Source organism: Nerophis lumbriciformis, linkage group LG31, assembly GCF_033978685.3.
Source record: "Nerophis lumbriciformis linkage group LG31, RoL_Nlum_v2.1, whole genome shotgun sequence".
NCBI classification, from domain to species: domain Eukaryota; kingdom Metazoa; phylum Chordata; class Actinopteri; order Syngnathiformes; family Syngnathidae; genus Nerophis; species Nerophis lumbriciformis.
In genome coordinates this window covers 2,375,304-2,394,355 of record NC_084578.2, presented here as the reverse complement: position 1 = coordinate 2,394,355, position 19,052 = coordinate 2,375,304, and the positions used below count along the sequence as shown (strand labels likewise).

Genomic DNA, 19,052 nt, shown 5'->3' with positions numbered 1-19,052 from the left:
TAATATAAATGCAGTTTATTTTACAGCATTATTCACATGTGAATAACATAAATACAGTCTATTATACAGCATTATTCACATGTGAATAATATAAATACAGTCTATTTTACAGCATTATGCACATGTTAATAAAATAAATACAGTCTATTATACGGCATTATTCACATGTGAATAATATAAATACAGTCTATTATACAGCATTATTCACATGTGAATAATATAAATACAGCCTATTATACAGCATTATTCACATGTGAATAATATAAATACAGCCTATTATACAGTATTATTCACATGTGAATAATATAAATACAGTCTATTTTACAGCATCATTCACATGTGAATAACATAAATACAGTCTATTATACAGCATTATTCACATGTGAATAATATAAATACAGTCTATTATACAGCATTATTCACATGTAAATAATATAAATACAGTCTATTATACAGCATTATTCACATGTGAATAATATAAATACAGCCTATTATACAGCATTATTCACATGTGAATAATATAAATACAGTTTATTTTACAGCATTATTCACATGTGAATAACATAAATACAGTCTATTATACAGCATTATTCACATGTGAATAATATAAATACAGTCTATTTTACAGCATTATGCACATGTTAATAAAATAAATACAGTCTATTATACGGCATTATTCACATGTGAATAATATAAATACAGTCTATTATACAGCATTATTCACATGTGAATAATATAAATACAGCCTATTATACAGCATTATTCACATGTAATAAAACTGCTTCAGTCTAGACTAGTAGAAAACACAGCCATCCTTTAAAGTGCATGAACATGAATAAAACTGCTTCAGTCTAGACTAGTAGAAAACACGGCCGTCCTTTAAAGTGCATGAACATTAATAAAACTGCTTCAGTCTAGACTAGTAGAAAACACAGCCACCCTTTAAAGTGCATGAACATTAATAAAACTGCTTCAGTCTAGACTAGTAGATAACACAGCCATCCTTTAAAGTGCATGAACATCAATAAAACTGCTTCAGGCTAGACTAGTAGAAAACACAGCCGTCCTTTAAAGTGCATGAACATTAATAAAACTGCTTCAGTCTAGACTAGTAGAAAACACAGCCGTCCTTTAAAGTGCATGAACATTAATAAAACTGCTTCAGTCTAGACTAGTAGAAAACACAGCCACCCTTTAAAGTGCATGAACATGAATAAAACTGCTTCAGTCTAGACTAGTAGAAAACACTTTAAAGTGCATGAACATTAATAAAACTGCTTCAGTCTAGACTAGTAGAAAACACATCCATCCTTTAAAGTGCATGAACATTAATAAAACTGCTTCAGTCTAGACTAGTAGAAAACACAGCCGTCCTTTAAAGTGCATGAACATTAATAAAACTGCTTCAGTCTAGACTAGTAGAAAACACAGCCATCCTTTAAAGTGCATGAACATTAATAAAACTGCTTCAGTCTAGACTAGTAGAAAACACAGCCGCCCTTTAAAGTGCATGAACATTAATAAAACTGCTTCAGTCTAGACTAGTAGAAAACACAGCCATCCTTTAAAGTGCATGAACATTAATAAAACTGCTTCAGTCTAGACTAGTAGAAAACACAGCCATCCTTTAAAGTGCACGAACATTAATAAAACTGCTTCAGTCTAGACTAGTAGAAAACAAGGCCATCCTTTAAAGTGCATGAACATTAATAAAACTGCTTCAGTCTAGACTAGTAGAAAACAAGGCCATCCTTTAAAGTGCATGAACATTAATAAAACTGCTTCAGTCTAGACTAGTAGAAAGCACAGCCATCCTTTAAAGTGCAGGGGGAAAAAAGGCACAAAACATAAATAAAACAGCTTCACTCAGTCCAGACTATTAGTCTATTCGTGCAAGAGATGAAGCTCAAAGAGTGGGCTAATTCTTTTTCTCCTTGTCATCACGTGTGAGAGGTATATTTTTCGAAATGAAAACAAGCATTTGCAAGGGATTCTGGGTATTTGTTCTGTTGTGTTTATGTTGTGTTACGGTGCGGATGTTCTCCCGAAATGTGTTTGTCATTCTTTGGTGTGGGTTCACAGTGTGGCGCATATTAGTAACAGTGTTAAAGTTGTTTATACGGCCACCCTCAGTGTGACCTGTATGGCTGTTGACCAAGTATGTTTTGCATTCACTTGTGTGTGTGTGTGTGTCAAGCCGTAGATATTATGTGACTGGGCCAGTACGCAAAGGCAGCGCCTTCAAGGATTCATTTGGCGCTCTATACATCTTCCGATACCGATAATCCTGAAACCGATACCGATAATTTCCGATAGTGCTTTTTAAAGCATTTATCGGCCGATAATATCGGCGGTCCGATAATATTGGTACTGTTACCTGATTGCTTCCATACTGACGAAGAAGAAGAAAAAATGTATCATGTTTTTTTAACGCATTTTTCATTGATATCGATTACATGTCTATGGCGATGTTTATTGATATCGTTTTATCGCCCAGCCCTTGCTATTCTTATACCTCACAAGGATCCGAACACTGTCAGTGTGCTGATCTCCCGCTCTCCCTCGAGGCCGGCTTGAACAGCCAATCAGAGCACAGCGAGCGTGTCCGCCGCCGCCATCAGCAGCTTTGAGGCATGAAAAAGTCTTGACTCGTCAGCTCTAAAGCCGCCAGGGCTGATGCATGCGCTCGATAATGTTCCCCCTCGGAGTTGGCGTCCCTGGCCGGATAACATGATCCTTGTCAGGATCCGGGAGGTCTTTGGTCCTAATCGGCTGACGGTAGTAAAAATGGGGTGCAAAGCCACGATGACTGCAGTGTAATCACGGGGGGGGGGTTTTCGCCAGCTGTCGGCCGGCGCAGCTGCCGTGACGACGACTGTTCAAACCCCGCCTTGTTGCTGCGCCATGGAAGGGTTTTGACCCCGACGGGATTTCTCCACAGCTCACTGAGTAGTAATTAGCGTATTTTCCGGACTATAGAGCGCACCTTTGTATAAGCCGCACCCACTCAATTTGAGAAGAAAACATGTTTCCCTTATATCAGCCTCACTGCTGCAGATGTATAGGTTGTGAAATGACTTATTTATACAAATATATATATATAATATTTTATTTTTATTATTATTATTTATTTTATATTTTTTTGTCCTGTCCAGCTTCTCAGGCAAATCATACCGTATTTTCCGCACCATAAGGCGCCCTGGGTTATAAGCCGCGCCTTCAATGAACGGCATATTTCAAAACTTTGTCCACCTATAAGCCGCCCCGTGTTATAAGCCACATCTAACTGCGCTAAAGGAATGTCAAAAAAACAGTCAAATAGGTCAGTCAAACTTTAATAATATATTAAAAACCAGCGTGATGTGGGCGCGCATGGAGTCGTATATCAACATGGACGGAGCTGCGTGAAAAAAGCCACCCGGCCTCTTCACGTAAACTTCCCTTAACCACTCGCTCATCTTTTCTTCATCCATCCATCCCTTCGAGTTAGCTTTTATGATGACGCCGGCTGGAAAGGTCTCTTTTGGCAAGGTCTTCCTTTTGAATATCACCATGGGTGGAAGTTTCTGGCCATTAGCATGGCAAGCTAGAACCACAGTGAAGGACGACTTCTCATTCCCTGTGGTGCGAATATTCACCGTACGTGCTCCCGTTGTATCCACAGTGCGGTTCACAGGAATATCAAAAGTCAGTGGAACCTCGTCCATGTTGATAATGTTCTCTGGCCGGATCTTTTTTTCAGCTATCTTGTTTTTACAATATGCACGGAAAGTAGCCAGCTTTTCTTGAAAGTCTTTAGGCAGTTGCTGTGAAATAGTAGTCCGTGTGCGGATGGAGAGATTGCGTCTTTTCATGAACCGGAAACCTGTCGCTTAGTAGGAGCCATTTTGTGGTCTTTACAGATGTAAACACACAAAGGAAATTAAACGTAATATCCGCGCGCTTCTTCCTCTTCTACGCGGGCGGGTGGTTGCTTACAGTAGAAGAAGAAGCGCTTCCTCTTCTATGGGGGCGGGTGCTTACCTTGGCGGTTGCTTGCGTAGAAGAAGAAGCGCTTCCTGTTCTACCGGGAAAAAAGATGGCGGCTGTTTACCGTAGTTGCGAGACCTAAACTTTATGAAAATTAATCTTAATATTAATCCATATATAAAGCGCACCGGGTTATAAGCCGCACTGTCAGCTTTTGAGTAAATTTGTGGTTTTTAGGTGCGGCTAATAGTGCGGAAAATACGGTAGTCATACTTGCCAACCTTGAGACCTTCGATTTCGGGAGGTGGGGGGCGTGGTCAGGGGCGTGGCTAATATATATATATATATATATATATATATATATATATATATATATATATATATATATATATATATGTATATATATAAGAAATACTTGACTTTCAGTGTTCATTTATTTACACATATACACACACATAACACTCATCTACTCATTGTTGAGTTAAGGGTTGAATTGGCCATCCTTTTTCTATTCTCTGTCACTATTTCAGAACACACACATTATACAAATATACATTATAAAATCAATAAGAAAACGGGAGCTCTAATTTGGGAGTCTGAATTAGGATCAGAAGTTCCTATATAAACATTGCGCACTCACGTCGCCATTTTGTATTGATTACTTCAGCTGTGCACTGGATTCATTCACAAATACAAACTACAACTCACAAACACTTTAGAGTTAGGCTCCACCATCAGAATGTGTACTTAAACTTATAAAGATCATATGGATATTATTCAGTGAGTTGATTCACCAAAACTAGCCTGTTATACAGGAGGAAAAAGCACACAGGACGTTTCAATTGTTCACAGACTGGTCGCGCTCATCAGAATGACAAGACACTTCCGGCCTGCAGGTGATAGCATTCAATTGGGAAGAAACGCCCTACTGCCCCCTACTGACCAATGTGAATACTGATAAATGTGTAATGACAGCTCCAAAAACGAATTCAAACCACAAAATAAAATAAATAAATCGACACAAAAATGTGACACATTATGGGTGGGTCACATACGCATGTACAGTAGATGGCAGTATTGTCCTGTTTAAAAGTGTCACAACATTGCTGTTTACGGCAATGTTGTGAACAGTCTGTCGACACGTCACTCAGGTCCGCATGGAGCTGGAGGGGGCGTGGCCTCCAGCTCCGCCTGAATTTCGGGAGATTTTCGGGAGAAAATTTGTCCCGGGAGGTTTTCGGGAGAGGCGCTGAATTTCGGGAGTCTCCCGGAAAATCCGGGAGGGTTGGCAAGTATGCATATAGTAGATGTAGATGCCCATATCGGCTGTTCACATTGACTTTACAAAAGAGAAGTGTAGGGTACTTCTCTTGTTGCCTTATTAGGGCCCGCAATGGGACATAAGGACCTATTGTATTTCTAAGGTTTTATTATTCTTTCTTTCTTTCTTTCTTTCTTCTTCCGCCGCCTCTTTGAGCACTAATTTGACCCACTTAACAATGCTTCAAAACTCACCATATTTGACCCACACATCAGGACCTGCGAAAATTGCCTTTTGATAAAAAAAACAAACCCCAAAAATAGAAATTGCGCTCTAGCGCCCCCAGGAAAAAAAAAAAATAGACTGCCTGTAACTCCCACTAGGAAGGTCGGAAAAACATGAAACAAAATCCTCTATGTAGGTCTGACTTACACCTAGTTCTCATAATTGTACATCCTCGGGCTAAAATCAACAGGAAGTTGGCAATTCCCCCTTCAAGACAAAAAAGTACTAAAAACAGTCACTTTTGCCTCTTTGAGCTGTAATTTGACCCCCTTAACATGCTTCAAAACTCACCGAACTCAACACACACATCAGGACTGGCTAAAACTGTGATCTAATGAAAAAACCTAACCCCAAGTCTAAAAATTGTGCTCTACAGCAATTTTCTAATAAAACGCACAAAAAACTGATCCTCGGATGAAAAATCTGACAAAACTGCCTGTAACTCCCACTGGGAATGTCGGAGAGAGATGAAACAAAAACCTCTATGTAGGTCTCCCTTAAACCTACATTTCATAGATTGACAACCCCCAGCAAAAATATACAGGAGGTTTGCTATTCCCCCTTCAACACAACATTTTTGTAAAAACCCCTCACCTTTCTTCAAACATTATTTCCTCTGAGCGCGTTTGTTGTTTCGGCTTCAAACTAACACAGGAGAGAGATTGAACCCTTGTGATTACAACAACAGAAGCGCTTTTTTTATAACTGCTCCGGTTTTGATTTTATGAGCCTTCAAAGAACCGCTGCGCTGCTGCTGCTGCAGCACTGCTCTTTTTGTAAGATGGCTGCTTAAAAGCAGGAAGCACCAACGTGCCCACACAATGCAGACAAGGTAGGTACACTAGACAAAAGTCTTGGGACACTTCAGACTAAAAGTAGACAAAAGTATTGGGACAGTTAGGACTAGCACCTGCCAAATACGCGGGCCCGACCAATGCTGCTTGCAGCTTTAATTGTATTTGACTTTATTAAATGTATTTATATTATCATTTGCTGCAGCCGGGGCAGAGCAGGAGGGGATGGAAAGAGAAAAAAAGGAAGACAGAGGGGGAAATTGTGGGGACAAGAGGGGGATTAGACAGAGACAAAAACAACAACAATAAAGCAACATCAGCAAATATGATAAGTACAAATATGATGGTAAAAGTGATAGCAAAGAAGGAGTTAGTGAAATAAATAATAATACAGAAATGACAATTGACACGAAAATATTTAGTAAATGTTTATTAACATACCTTAATTGTATCCAAAGGTGTCTGTAACAAGGCAGTAAAACGGCTGATCAACCAAAACAGAAGTCATCGTTATGGACCCACGAGCTGTGCAAGCTAGCTCTCCAATCAGCTAAACAGACTCAATAACTCCACGGTGACGTTTTGGGGAATTTTACTGAGGAATCTGTGAAACTTATTAACTAAATGCCATTGTAAGTTAATAATACTCACACAGACGCTTGTAAACGTGTTAGCATTTGACCAATTATCATATTAGCTAAGGCTAGCGACGCTAGCTTGAGTACATTCCGGTAGCACGTACAAATATGCGTGAAAACACTCCCGACAGACGTCACACATGAATTGATTAACGTGGACCCCGACTTAAACAAGTTGAACAACTTATTGGGGTGTTACCATTTAGTAGGGAATATGTACTGTACTGTGCAATCTACTAATACAAGTTTTACAAAAAAAATAAGAACTATTTTAGTTATATTGTAAATCTTACAAACGTGGCGTGGAGTAAGGAATGAAGAATCCATACGAGTAGAAACGCTATGGACGCCTAGAAGACTGCACGGAACTTGCTAAAGGTGAAAAAAAATGTATATATTGGTTTTGAAATTGGAGAAACATCAAAATGGCCCCCACATGCTCTAATTTTGAAGTGTCAAAAGTTTGGACACCCCTGATCCGAGCCGTGGTTCCTTCCTGTCGCCTCCAGGTCCTGCACCCTCTCCAGCAGCGCTTCCTCAACCTCATCAACCAGGAGAACTTTGCCCAGATCAGCCAGGAGGAAGCGGTGAAGCAAGAGATCATCGCCACGCTGGAGGCGCTGTGCGGCATCGCCGAGGCCACGCAGATCGACAACGTGGCCTCGCTCTTCTCCTTCCTCATGGACTTCCTGTCCAGCTGCATCGGCCTCATGGAGGTGAGACAGGCCGCCGCCTTGGCGACGGGAAAGATCTCACTTGTCTTTTTTTGTGCGTGGCTTTTTAGGTCTACAGCAACACGCCGGAGACCATCAACCTCATCATTGAGGTGTTTGTGGAAGTGGCTCACAAGCAGATCTGCTACCTGGGAGAGGTGGGACACCTTTTAACATCCACCATGTACACAACTTCAAAGTTGCAAACATACACAAAAAACAGTTCAAACAAAAGGTGCTTGGAGCGGTGTCAGGTCTGCCCCCCCTCTCTGCTTGTACATTTCGGGTCCCGATAAGGCCCTTCCTGTGGCTGTCCAGATATGAGAAACCGACACCTCTACGGCGCATTCCATCGCGCACAGTGGATATTTACAAGCTGTCCGTCTTTTGCTTGATGAGATCAAAGAGAGTGGATAGTAACGGTCTTCATGCAGGCCAACCTGAACTCATAGAAAACAAATTGTGTGCTAACTTATATACAATTATTCTGACAAGTATGACAATTAGTTGGACTCTCGGTCCTGTCATGCGGAGAGTGTACCTAATCAAGTGTCTGTTTTGACGCAGACCAAGTCCATGAAACTGTACGAGGCCTGCCTGACGCTGCTGCAGGTCTACTCCAAAAACAACCAGAGCAGGAAGCGGAGCGAGTCGGTGGCCGAGGAGGACCAGTACCAGGACCTCCTGCTCATCATGGAGCTGCTCACCAACCTGCTGTCCAAAGAGTTCATCGACTTCAGCGACACAGGTGCTCCTGGACTTCCCTTCTCCCCCCCCACACCCCCCCCTCTATGATGACCGACCGTCCTGGTTCCTTTCCAGATGAGGTGTTCAGAAGCCAAGACCAAGGAACGCCCGCCTCCAGTCGGCCGGTCTCTGCAGCAGACGTGGTTCTGTACGGCGTCAATATCGTCCTTCCCCTCATGTCTCAGGACCTTCTCAAGGTGGGTTAGTTGACGCCCCCCCTCACACCTGGCAGGAACTCACCTGTCACCTGTGTCCTCGCTGTGCTCCCAGTTCCCATCTCTGTGCAACCAGTACTACAAACTCATCACCTTCATCTGCGAGATCTTCCCCGAGAAGATCCCACAGCTGCCTGAAGACCTCTTCAAGAGCCTCATGTTCTCACTGGAGCTCGGAATGACCTCGTATCCTTCCGGAACTCAACTGCAGAGAGATGCAGGCATCTAGGTGACGTGTGATGGAGAGGCGATGTTTCCCATCATGCAGTTTGAGGAGGTTATTTTACAGAGATGTCAACACATTGTGTGTCTGCACCAGGTGACACACAACATGACAGTAAAACACTCAAAATTACACTAAATCATGACAGTAAAACACTCAAAATTACACTAAAATATGACAATAAAACACTTAACAGTAGACTAAAATATGACAGTAAAACACTAAAAATTACACTAAAATATGACAATAAAACACTTAACAGTAGACTAAAATATGACAGTAAAACACTAAAAATTACACTAAAATATGACAATAAAACACTTAAAATGACACTAGATTATGACAGTAAAACACAAAAATATGACAATAAAACACTAAATAGTACACTAAAATATGACAGTAAAACCCTACAAATTACACTAAATCATGACAGTGAAACAATAAAATATGACAATAAAACACTAAAAATTACACTAACATATGACAGTACACCACTAAAGATTACACTAAAACAGACAAAATACACAAAAGGTACACTAAAATATGACAGTAAAAACACTAAAAATTACACTAAATTATGACAAAATACACAAAGTACGACAGTAAATCATTAAAAAGTACACTAAAATATGACAGTAAAACACTAAAAATTAGACTACATGTGACAGTAAACCAGTAAAAATTACACTAAAATATGACAATAAAACACTTAAAATTATACTAGATTATGACAGTAAAACACTAAAATATGACAATAAAACACTCAAAATTACACTAAATCATGACAGTAAAACACTAAAAATTACACTAAAATATGACAATAGAACACTTAACAGTAGACTAAAATATGACAGTAAAACATAAAAAATTACACTAAATCATGACAGTAAAACCCTAAAAATTTAACTAAAATATGACAATAAAACACTTAAAATGACACTAGATTATGACAGTAAAACACACAAATATGACAATAAAACACTAAATAGTACACTAAAATATGACAGTAAAACCCTACAAATTACACTAAATCATGACAGTGAAACAATAAAATATGACAATAAAACACTAAAAATTACACTAAAATATGACAATAAAACACTTAACAGTAGACTAAAATATGACAGTAAAACATAAAAAATTACACTAAATCATGACAGTAAAACCCTAAAAATTACGCTAAAATATGACAATAAAACACTTAAAATGACACTAGATTATGACAGTAAAACACAAAAATATGACAATAAAACACTAAATAGTACACTAAAATATGACAGTAAAACCCTACAAATTACACTAAATCATGACAGTGAAACAATAAAATATGACAATAAAACACTAAAAATTACACTAAAATATGACAATAAAACACTTAACAGTAGACTAAAATATGACAGTAAAACATAAAAAATTACACTAAATCATGACAGTAAAACCCTAAAAATTACACTAAAATATGACAATAAAACACTTAAAATGACACTAGATTATGACAGTAAAACACAAAAATATGACAATAAAACACTAAATAGTACACTAAAATATGACAGTAAAACCCTACAAATTACACTAAATCATGACAGTGAAACAATAAAATATGACAATAAAACACTAAAAATTACACTAACATATGACAGTACACCACTAAAGATTACACTAAAACAGACAAAATACACAAAAGGTACACTAAAATATGACAGTAAAAACACTAAAAATTACACTAAAATATGACAAAATACACAAAGTACACTCAAATATGACAGTAAATCATTAAAAAGTACACTAAAATATGACAGTAAAACACTAAAAATTAGACTACATGTGACAGTAAACCAGTAAAAATTACACTAAAATATGACAATAAAACACTTAAAATTATACTAAATCATGACAGTAAAACACTAAAAATTACACTAAAATATGACAATAAAACACTTAACAGTAGACTAAAATATGACAGTAAAACATTAAAAATTACACTAAATCATGACAGTAAAACCCTAAAAATTACACTAAAATATGACAATAAAACACTTAAAATGACACTAGATTATGACAGTAAAACACAAAAATATGACAATAAAACACTAAATAGTACACTAAAATATGACAGTAAAACCCTACAAATTACACTAAATCATGACAGTGAAACAATAAAATATGACAATAAAACACTAAAAATTACACTAACATATGACAGTACACCACTAAAGATTACACTAAAACAGACAAAATACACAAAAGGTACACTAAAATATGACAGTAAAAACACTAAAAATTACACTAAATTATGACAAAATACACAAAGTACACTCAAATATGACAGTAAATCATTAAAAAGTACACTAAAATATGACAGTAAAACACTAAAAATTAGACTACATGTGACAGTAAACCAGTAAAAATTATACTAAAATATGACAATAAAACACTTAAAATTATACTAGATTATGACAGTAATACACTAAAAATTACACTAAAATATGACAATAAAACACTTAACAGTAGACTAAAATATGACAGTAAAACATAAAAAATTACACTAAATCATGACAGTAAAACCCTAAAAATTAAACTAAAATATGACAATAAAACACTTAAAATGACACTAGATTATGACAGTAAAACACACAAATATGACAATAAAACACTAAATAGTACACTAAAATATGACAGTAAAACCCTACAAATTACACTAAATCATGACAGTGAAACAATAAAATATGACAATAAAACACTAAAAATTACACTAAAATATGACAATAAAACACTTAACAGTAGACTAAAATATGACAGTAAAACATAAAAAATTACACTAAATCATGACAGTAAAACACTAAAAATTACACTAAAATATGACAATAAAACACTTAAAATGACACTAGATTATGACAGTAAAACACACAAATATGACAATAAAACACTAAATAGTACACTAAAATATGACAGTAAAACCCTACAAATTACACTGAATCATGACAGTGAAACAATAAAATATGACAATAAAACACTAAAAATTACACTAAAATATGACAATAAAACACTTAACAGTAGACTAAAATATGACAGTAAAACATAAAAAATTACACTAAATCATGACAGTAAAACCCTAAAAATTACACTAAAATATGACAATAAAACACTTAAAATGACACTAGATTATGACAGTAAAACACAAAAATATGACAATAAAACACTAAATAGTACACTAAAATATGACAGTAAAACCCTACAAATTACACTAAATCATGACAGTGAAACAATAAAATATGACAATAAAACACAAAAAATTACACTAACATATGACAGTACACCACTAGAGATTACACTAAAACAGACAAAATACACAAAAGGTACACTAAAATATGACAGTAAAAACACTAAAAATTACACTAAAATATGACAAAATACACAAAGTACACTAAAATATGACAGTAAATCATTAAAAAGTACACTAAAATATGACAGTAAAACACTAAAAATTAGACTACATGTGACAGTAAACCAGTAAAAATTACACTAAAATATGACAATAAAACACTTAAAATTATACTAGATTATGACAGTAATACACTAAAAATTACACTAAAATATGACAATAAAACACTTAACAGTAGACTAAAATATGACAGTAAAACATAAAAAATTACACTAAATCATGACAGTAAAACCCTAAAAATTAAACTAAAATATGACAATAAAACACTTAAAATGACACTAGATTATGACAGTAAAACACAAAAATATGACAATAAAACACTAAATAGTACACTAAAATATGACAGTAAAACCCTACAAATTACACTAAATCATGACAGTGAAACAATAAAATATGACAATAAAACACTAAAAATTACACTAAAATATGACAATAAAACACTTAGCAGTAGACTAAAATATGGCAGTAAAACATAAAAAATTACACTAAATCATGACAGTAAAACCCTAAAAATTACACTAAAATATGACAATAAAACACTTAAAATGACACTAGATTATGACAGTAAAACACAAAAATATGACAATAAAACACTAAATAGTACACTAAAATATGACAGTAAAACCCTACAAATTACACTAAATCATGACAGTGAAACAATAAAATATGACAATAAAACACTAAAAATTACACTAAAATATGACAATAAAACACTTAACAGTAGACTAAAATATGACAGTAAAACATAAAAAATTACACTAAATCATGACAGTAAAACCCTAAAAATTACACTAAAATATGACAATAAAACACTTAAAATGACACTAGATTATGACAGTAAAACACAAAAATATGACAATAAAACACTAAATAGTACACTAAAATATGACAGTAAAACCCTACAAATTACACTAAATCATGACAGTGAAACAATAAAATATGACAATAAAACACTAAAAATTACACTAAAATATGACAATAAAACACTTAGCAGTAGACTAAAATATGGCAGTAAAACATAAAAAATTACACTAAATCATGACAGTAAAACCCTAAAAATTACACTAAAATATGACAATAAAACACTTAAAATGACACTAGATTATGACAGTAAAACACAAAAATATGACAATAAAACACTAAATAGTACACTAAAATATGACAGTAAAACCCTACAAATTACACTAAATCATGACAGTGAAACAATAAAATATGACAATAAAACACTAAAAATTACACTAAAATATGACAATAAAACACTTAACAGTAGACTAAAATATGACAGTAAAACATAAAAAATTACACTAAATCATGACAGTAAAACCCTAAAAATTACACTAAAATATGACAATAAAACACTTAAAATGACACTAGATTATGACAGTAAAACACAAAAATATGACAATAAAACACTAAATAGTACACTAAAATATGACAGTAAAACCCTACAAATTACACTAAATCATGACAGTGAAACAATAAAATATGACAATAAAACACTAAAAATTACACTAACATATGACAGTACACCACTAAAGATTACACTAAAACAGACAAAATACACAAAAGGTACACTAAAATATGACAGTAAAAACACTAAAAATTACACTAAAATATGACAAAATACACAAAGTACACTAAAATATGACAGTAAATCATTAAAAAGTACACTAAAATATGACAGTAAAACACTAAAAATTAGACTACATGTGACAGTAAACCAGTAAAAATTACACTAAAATATGACAATAAAACACTTAAAATTATACTAGATTATGACAGTAAAACACTAAAATATGACAATAAAACACTAAAAAGTACACTATATCATGACAGTTGAACACTAAAATATGACAATAAAACACTAAAAAATTACACTAAAACATGACAGTAAACCACTAAAAATTACACAGACAAAATACACAAAAAGTACACTAAAGATCACAGTAAAACACTAAAAATTACACTAAAACAGGACAAAAAAAATTATTTAAAAAAAAAATACACTAAAATATTACAAATTACACAAAAAAATACACTAAAATATGGCAGTAAAACATTTAAAAGTACACTAAAATATGACAGTAAAACACTACAAATTACACTAAATCATGACAGTAAAACACTCAAACTTACACGAAAATATGACAAAACACTAAAAATTACACTAAATCATGACAGTTAAACACTAAAATATGACAATAAAACACTAATTACACAAAAAATACACTAAATCATGACAGTTAAACACTAAAATATGACAATAAAACACTAATCACACTAAAAAATACACTAAATCATGACAGTTAAACACTAAAATATGACAATAAAACACTAATCACACTAAAAATTACAATAAATCATGACAGTTAAACACTAAAATATGACAATAAAACACTAACAATCACACTAAAATATCACAAAACACTAAAAATTACACTTAAAAAAATTACACTTACATAAAACACTTAAGAAACTAAATACAATTTTCAAAAAAGATCCTTGAAAATGAGGAATTATTTCAGAATTGTAATGTATAAAATATTACAGTTCTGATGAGTCCTTTTATTTGATCAGTAAACCAGTATGTGACAGTATGTGACAGTAAACCAGTAAAAATTACACTAAAATATGACAATAAAACACTTAAAATTACACTAGATTATGACAGTAAAACACTAAAATATGACAATAAAACACTAAAAAGTACACTAAATCATGACAGTTAAACACTAAAATATGACAAAAATGTGTGTTTTTTTGCAAATAGAATTGATAAACATAAAAAATGAATAAATAACTTGTTAAAAGAATGATATGAATTTAGATTCTTAAAAATGAATTGATTCAGAATTGTAATGAATAAAAATTGCAATTTGAATGTTCTAGAATTGACTTAGACAAACTTTATTGATCCACACAGTAGCTCAGTTACAAAGGATGGAAAGTGATAGTGCAGGTATAAAGTAGATGAAAAATGTACCGTAGTAGCAATATAATATATATGTAATATTTATATATTACATAATATATATTATAATATTAGTGTGATTTTAAAAAAAATTTGTTTTTTGAGTAAATAATGGCATATTTTTAAATAATAATAATTAAAAAAAATTTTTTTTTAAATGGATTCCTGAAAATGATTAATCGATTCAGAATTGTAATGAATTAGAATCAAGATTCAGATGTCAATCCATTTTTTCCATTCCCGTGAAAATCATAAAATAACAGTGTCATTAATTTATTAATTTTTTTTGCAAATAAAGTACTAAAATATTGACATATTCATAAATAATAAAAAATCAATATCAAGACATTCTTGAAAATGATGAGTTGATTCAGAATTGTAAAAAATAAGAATCAAGATTCAGATATAAATGTACTTTTCCATCAACTGGGATATTATAAAGTAACAACAGCGTCTTCAAACATTTGCAAATGAAATAAATGTCTATAAAAAGTTAATAAATGTTTTAAATAATTCAAAAACTAATATGAACTTAAATAGATTCTTTAAAATGATGAATCGATTCTTGAATTGTAATGAAGAAGAATCGATATTTGTTATTTTATCACCTGGAACATTATAAAATAACTGTCATTAAAATGTAAATGTGTTTTTACTTTTTGCAAATAAAATGAATAAATTAATACATAAATGACTTCTTTTTTTTCAAGAAAATTGTAAAATATGAAATAAAATAAATTCTTTAAAATTATTAATTTAGAATTGTGATCAATAAGAATTGAGATTCAGATGTGAATCCATTTTTCCATTACCTCAAATATTCCAAAATAAGAGTTTAATTAAATAATTTGTGCAAATAAAATTGATAAATTAATCAATTAAATGATTAAAATAATGACACATTTTTAAATAATTGTAAAAATATTATGAGTTGAAATAGATTGTTGAGAATGATGAATCCATTCAGAATTGTAATAATAAGAATTGGGATTCAGATCTTAATCCATTTTGTTCCATCCCCTCAAATATAATAAAACAATTAGATGAGGTGAGATACAATCATACAACACACACTTTCTATACACTTGTGACAAATAACAATAAAACACTCAAAAGTAGACTAAAATATGACAGTAAAACACTACAAATTACACTAAATCATGACAGTAAAACCCTGAAAATTACACTAAAATATGACAATAAAACACTTAAAATGACACTAAATTATGACAGTAAAACACTACAATATGACAATAAAACACTAAAAAGTACACTAAAATATGACAATAAAACACTTAAAATGACACTAAATTATGACAGTAAAACACTACAATATGACAATAAAACACTAAAAAGTACACTAAAATATGACAATAAAACACTAAAAAGTACACTAAAATAGGACAACAAAACACTAAAAATTACACTAAAATAGGACAAAACACTCAAAAGTAGACTAAAATATGACAGTAAAACACTACGAATTACACTAAATCATGACAGTAAAAGCTTAAAATTACACTAAAATATGACAATAAAACACTTAAAATGACACTAGATTATGACAGTAAAACACTAAAATTTGACAATGACACTAAAAAGTACACTAAAATGTGACAAAACACTAAAAATTACACTAAATCATGACAGTTAAACACTAAAATATGACAATAAAATACTAAAAATTGCACTAAAATATGACAGTAAACCACTAAAAATTACACTAAAACAGACAAAATACACAAAGGGTACACTAAAATATGACAGTAAAACACAAAAAAATACTCTAAACTATGACAAAATACACAAAATAGTACACTAAAATATGACAGTAAAACACTAAAAAGTACACTAAATATGACAGTAAACCACTAAAAATTAACTAAAATATGACAATAAAACAAAAAATTACACCAAAATATGACAAAATACACAAAAAGGTACACTAAAATATGACCCTAAAACGCAAAAATTTTGACTAAATTATTATTAATTTGTATTATTAATTAAAACACTAAAAAATAAACTAAAATATTACAATTTCTTTATTTATTTACTTGTAGTATCCTCATATACTTAAATACCAACACTCTTCTGAAGAAAGTGTTGTTATATTATATTATTATTGTTATTAAAAAGAAAATTGTAAAATATGAAATAAAAAAAATTCTTTAAAAGGATTAATTTAGAATTGTGATCAATAAGAATTGAGATCCGGATGTGAATCCATTTTTCCATTACCTCAAATATTCCAAAATGATAGTTTTAATTAAATAATTTTTGCAAATAAAATTAAATGATTAAAATAATGACACATTTTTAAATCATTGTAAACAAATTATGAGTTGAAATAGATTGTTGAGAATGATGAATCCATTCAGAATTGTAATAATAAGAATTGGGATTCAGATCTTAATCCATTTAGTTCCATCCCCTCAAATATTATAAAACAATTAGATGAGGTGAGATACAATCATACAACACACACTTTCTATACACTTGTGACAAATAACAATAAAACACTCAAAAGTAGACTAAAATATGACAGTAAAACACTACAAATTACACTAAATCATGACAGTAATACCCTGAAAATTACACTAAAATATGACAATAAAACACTTAAAATGACACTAAATTATGACAGTAAAACACTACAATATGACAATAAAACACTAAAAAGTACACTAAAATATGACAATAAAACACTAAAAAGTACACTAAAATAGGACAATAAAACACTAAAAATTACACTAAAATAGGACAAAACACTCAAAAGTAGACTAAAATATGACAGTAAAACACTACGAATTACACTAAATCATGACAGTAAAAGCTTAAAATTACACTAAAATATGACAATAAAACACTTAAAATGACACTAGATTATGACAGTAAAACACTAAAATTTGACAATGACACTAAAAAGTACACTAAAATGTGACAAAACACTAAAAATTACACTAAATCATGACAGTTAAACACTAAAATATGACAATAAAATACTAAAAATTGCACTAAAATATGACAGTAAACCACTAAAAATTACACTAAAACAGACAAAATACACAAAAGGTACACTAAAATATGACTGTAAAACACAAGAAAATACTCTAAACTATGACAAACTAGTACACTAAAATATGACAGTAAAACACTAAAAAGTACACTAAATATGACAGTAAACCACTAAAAATTAACTAAAATATGACAATAAAACAAAAAATTACACCAAAATATGACACAATACACAGAAAAGTACACTAAAATATGACCCTAAAACGCAAACATTTTTACTAAATTATTATTCATTTGTATTAATTAAAACACTAAAAAATATACTAAAATATTACAATTTCTTTATTTATTTACTTGTAGTATCCTCATATACTTAAATACCAACACTCTTCTGAAGAAAGTGTTATGTTATATTATTATTGTTATTAAAAAGAAAATTGTAAAATATGAAATAAAACAAATTCTTTAAAAGGATTAATTTAGAATTGTGATCAATAAGAATCGAGATAAATTTTTTCCATTACCTCAAATTATCCAAAATGATAGTTTCATTGAATAATTTTTGCAAATAAAATTGATCAATTAAATGATTAAAATAATGACACATTTTTAAATCATTGTAAACAAATTATGAGTTGAAATAGATTGTTGAGAATGATGAATCCATTCAGAATTGTAATAATAAGAATTGGGATTCAGATCTTAATCCATTTTGTTCCATCCCCTCAAATATTATAAAACAATTAGATGTTTGTGTAGATAAATATTACCACCAG

The 19,052-nt window shown here is 32.0% G+C and overlaps 1 protein-coding gene across 2 annotated transcripts in view; it reads left to right on the top strand.

The window, feature by feature from the left end:
* xpo4 (exportin 4) overlaps positions 1 to 19,052 on the top strand; it is a 148,493-nt gene that overhangs the window by 124,465 nt on the left and 4,976 nt on the right. For both annotated transcript variants that reach the window (XM_061926096.1, XM_061926097.2), the window contains 5 exons: positions 7,457 to 7,663; positions 7,732 to 7,818; positions 8,228 to 8,408; positions 8,483 to 8,604; positions 8,678 to 8,808. In XM_061926096.1, coding sequence (XP_061782080.1) covers positions 7,457 to 7,663; positions 7,732 to 7,818; positions 8,228 to 8,408; positions 8,483 to 8,604; positions 8,678 to 8,808 — 728 coding nt within the window. The remainder of the gene's footprint in view (positions 1 to 7,456; positions 7,664 to 7,731; positions 7,819 to 8,227; positions 8,409 to 8,482; positions 8,605 to 8,677; positions 8,809 to 19,052) is intronic.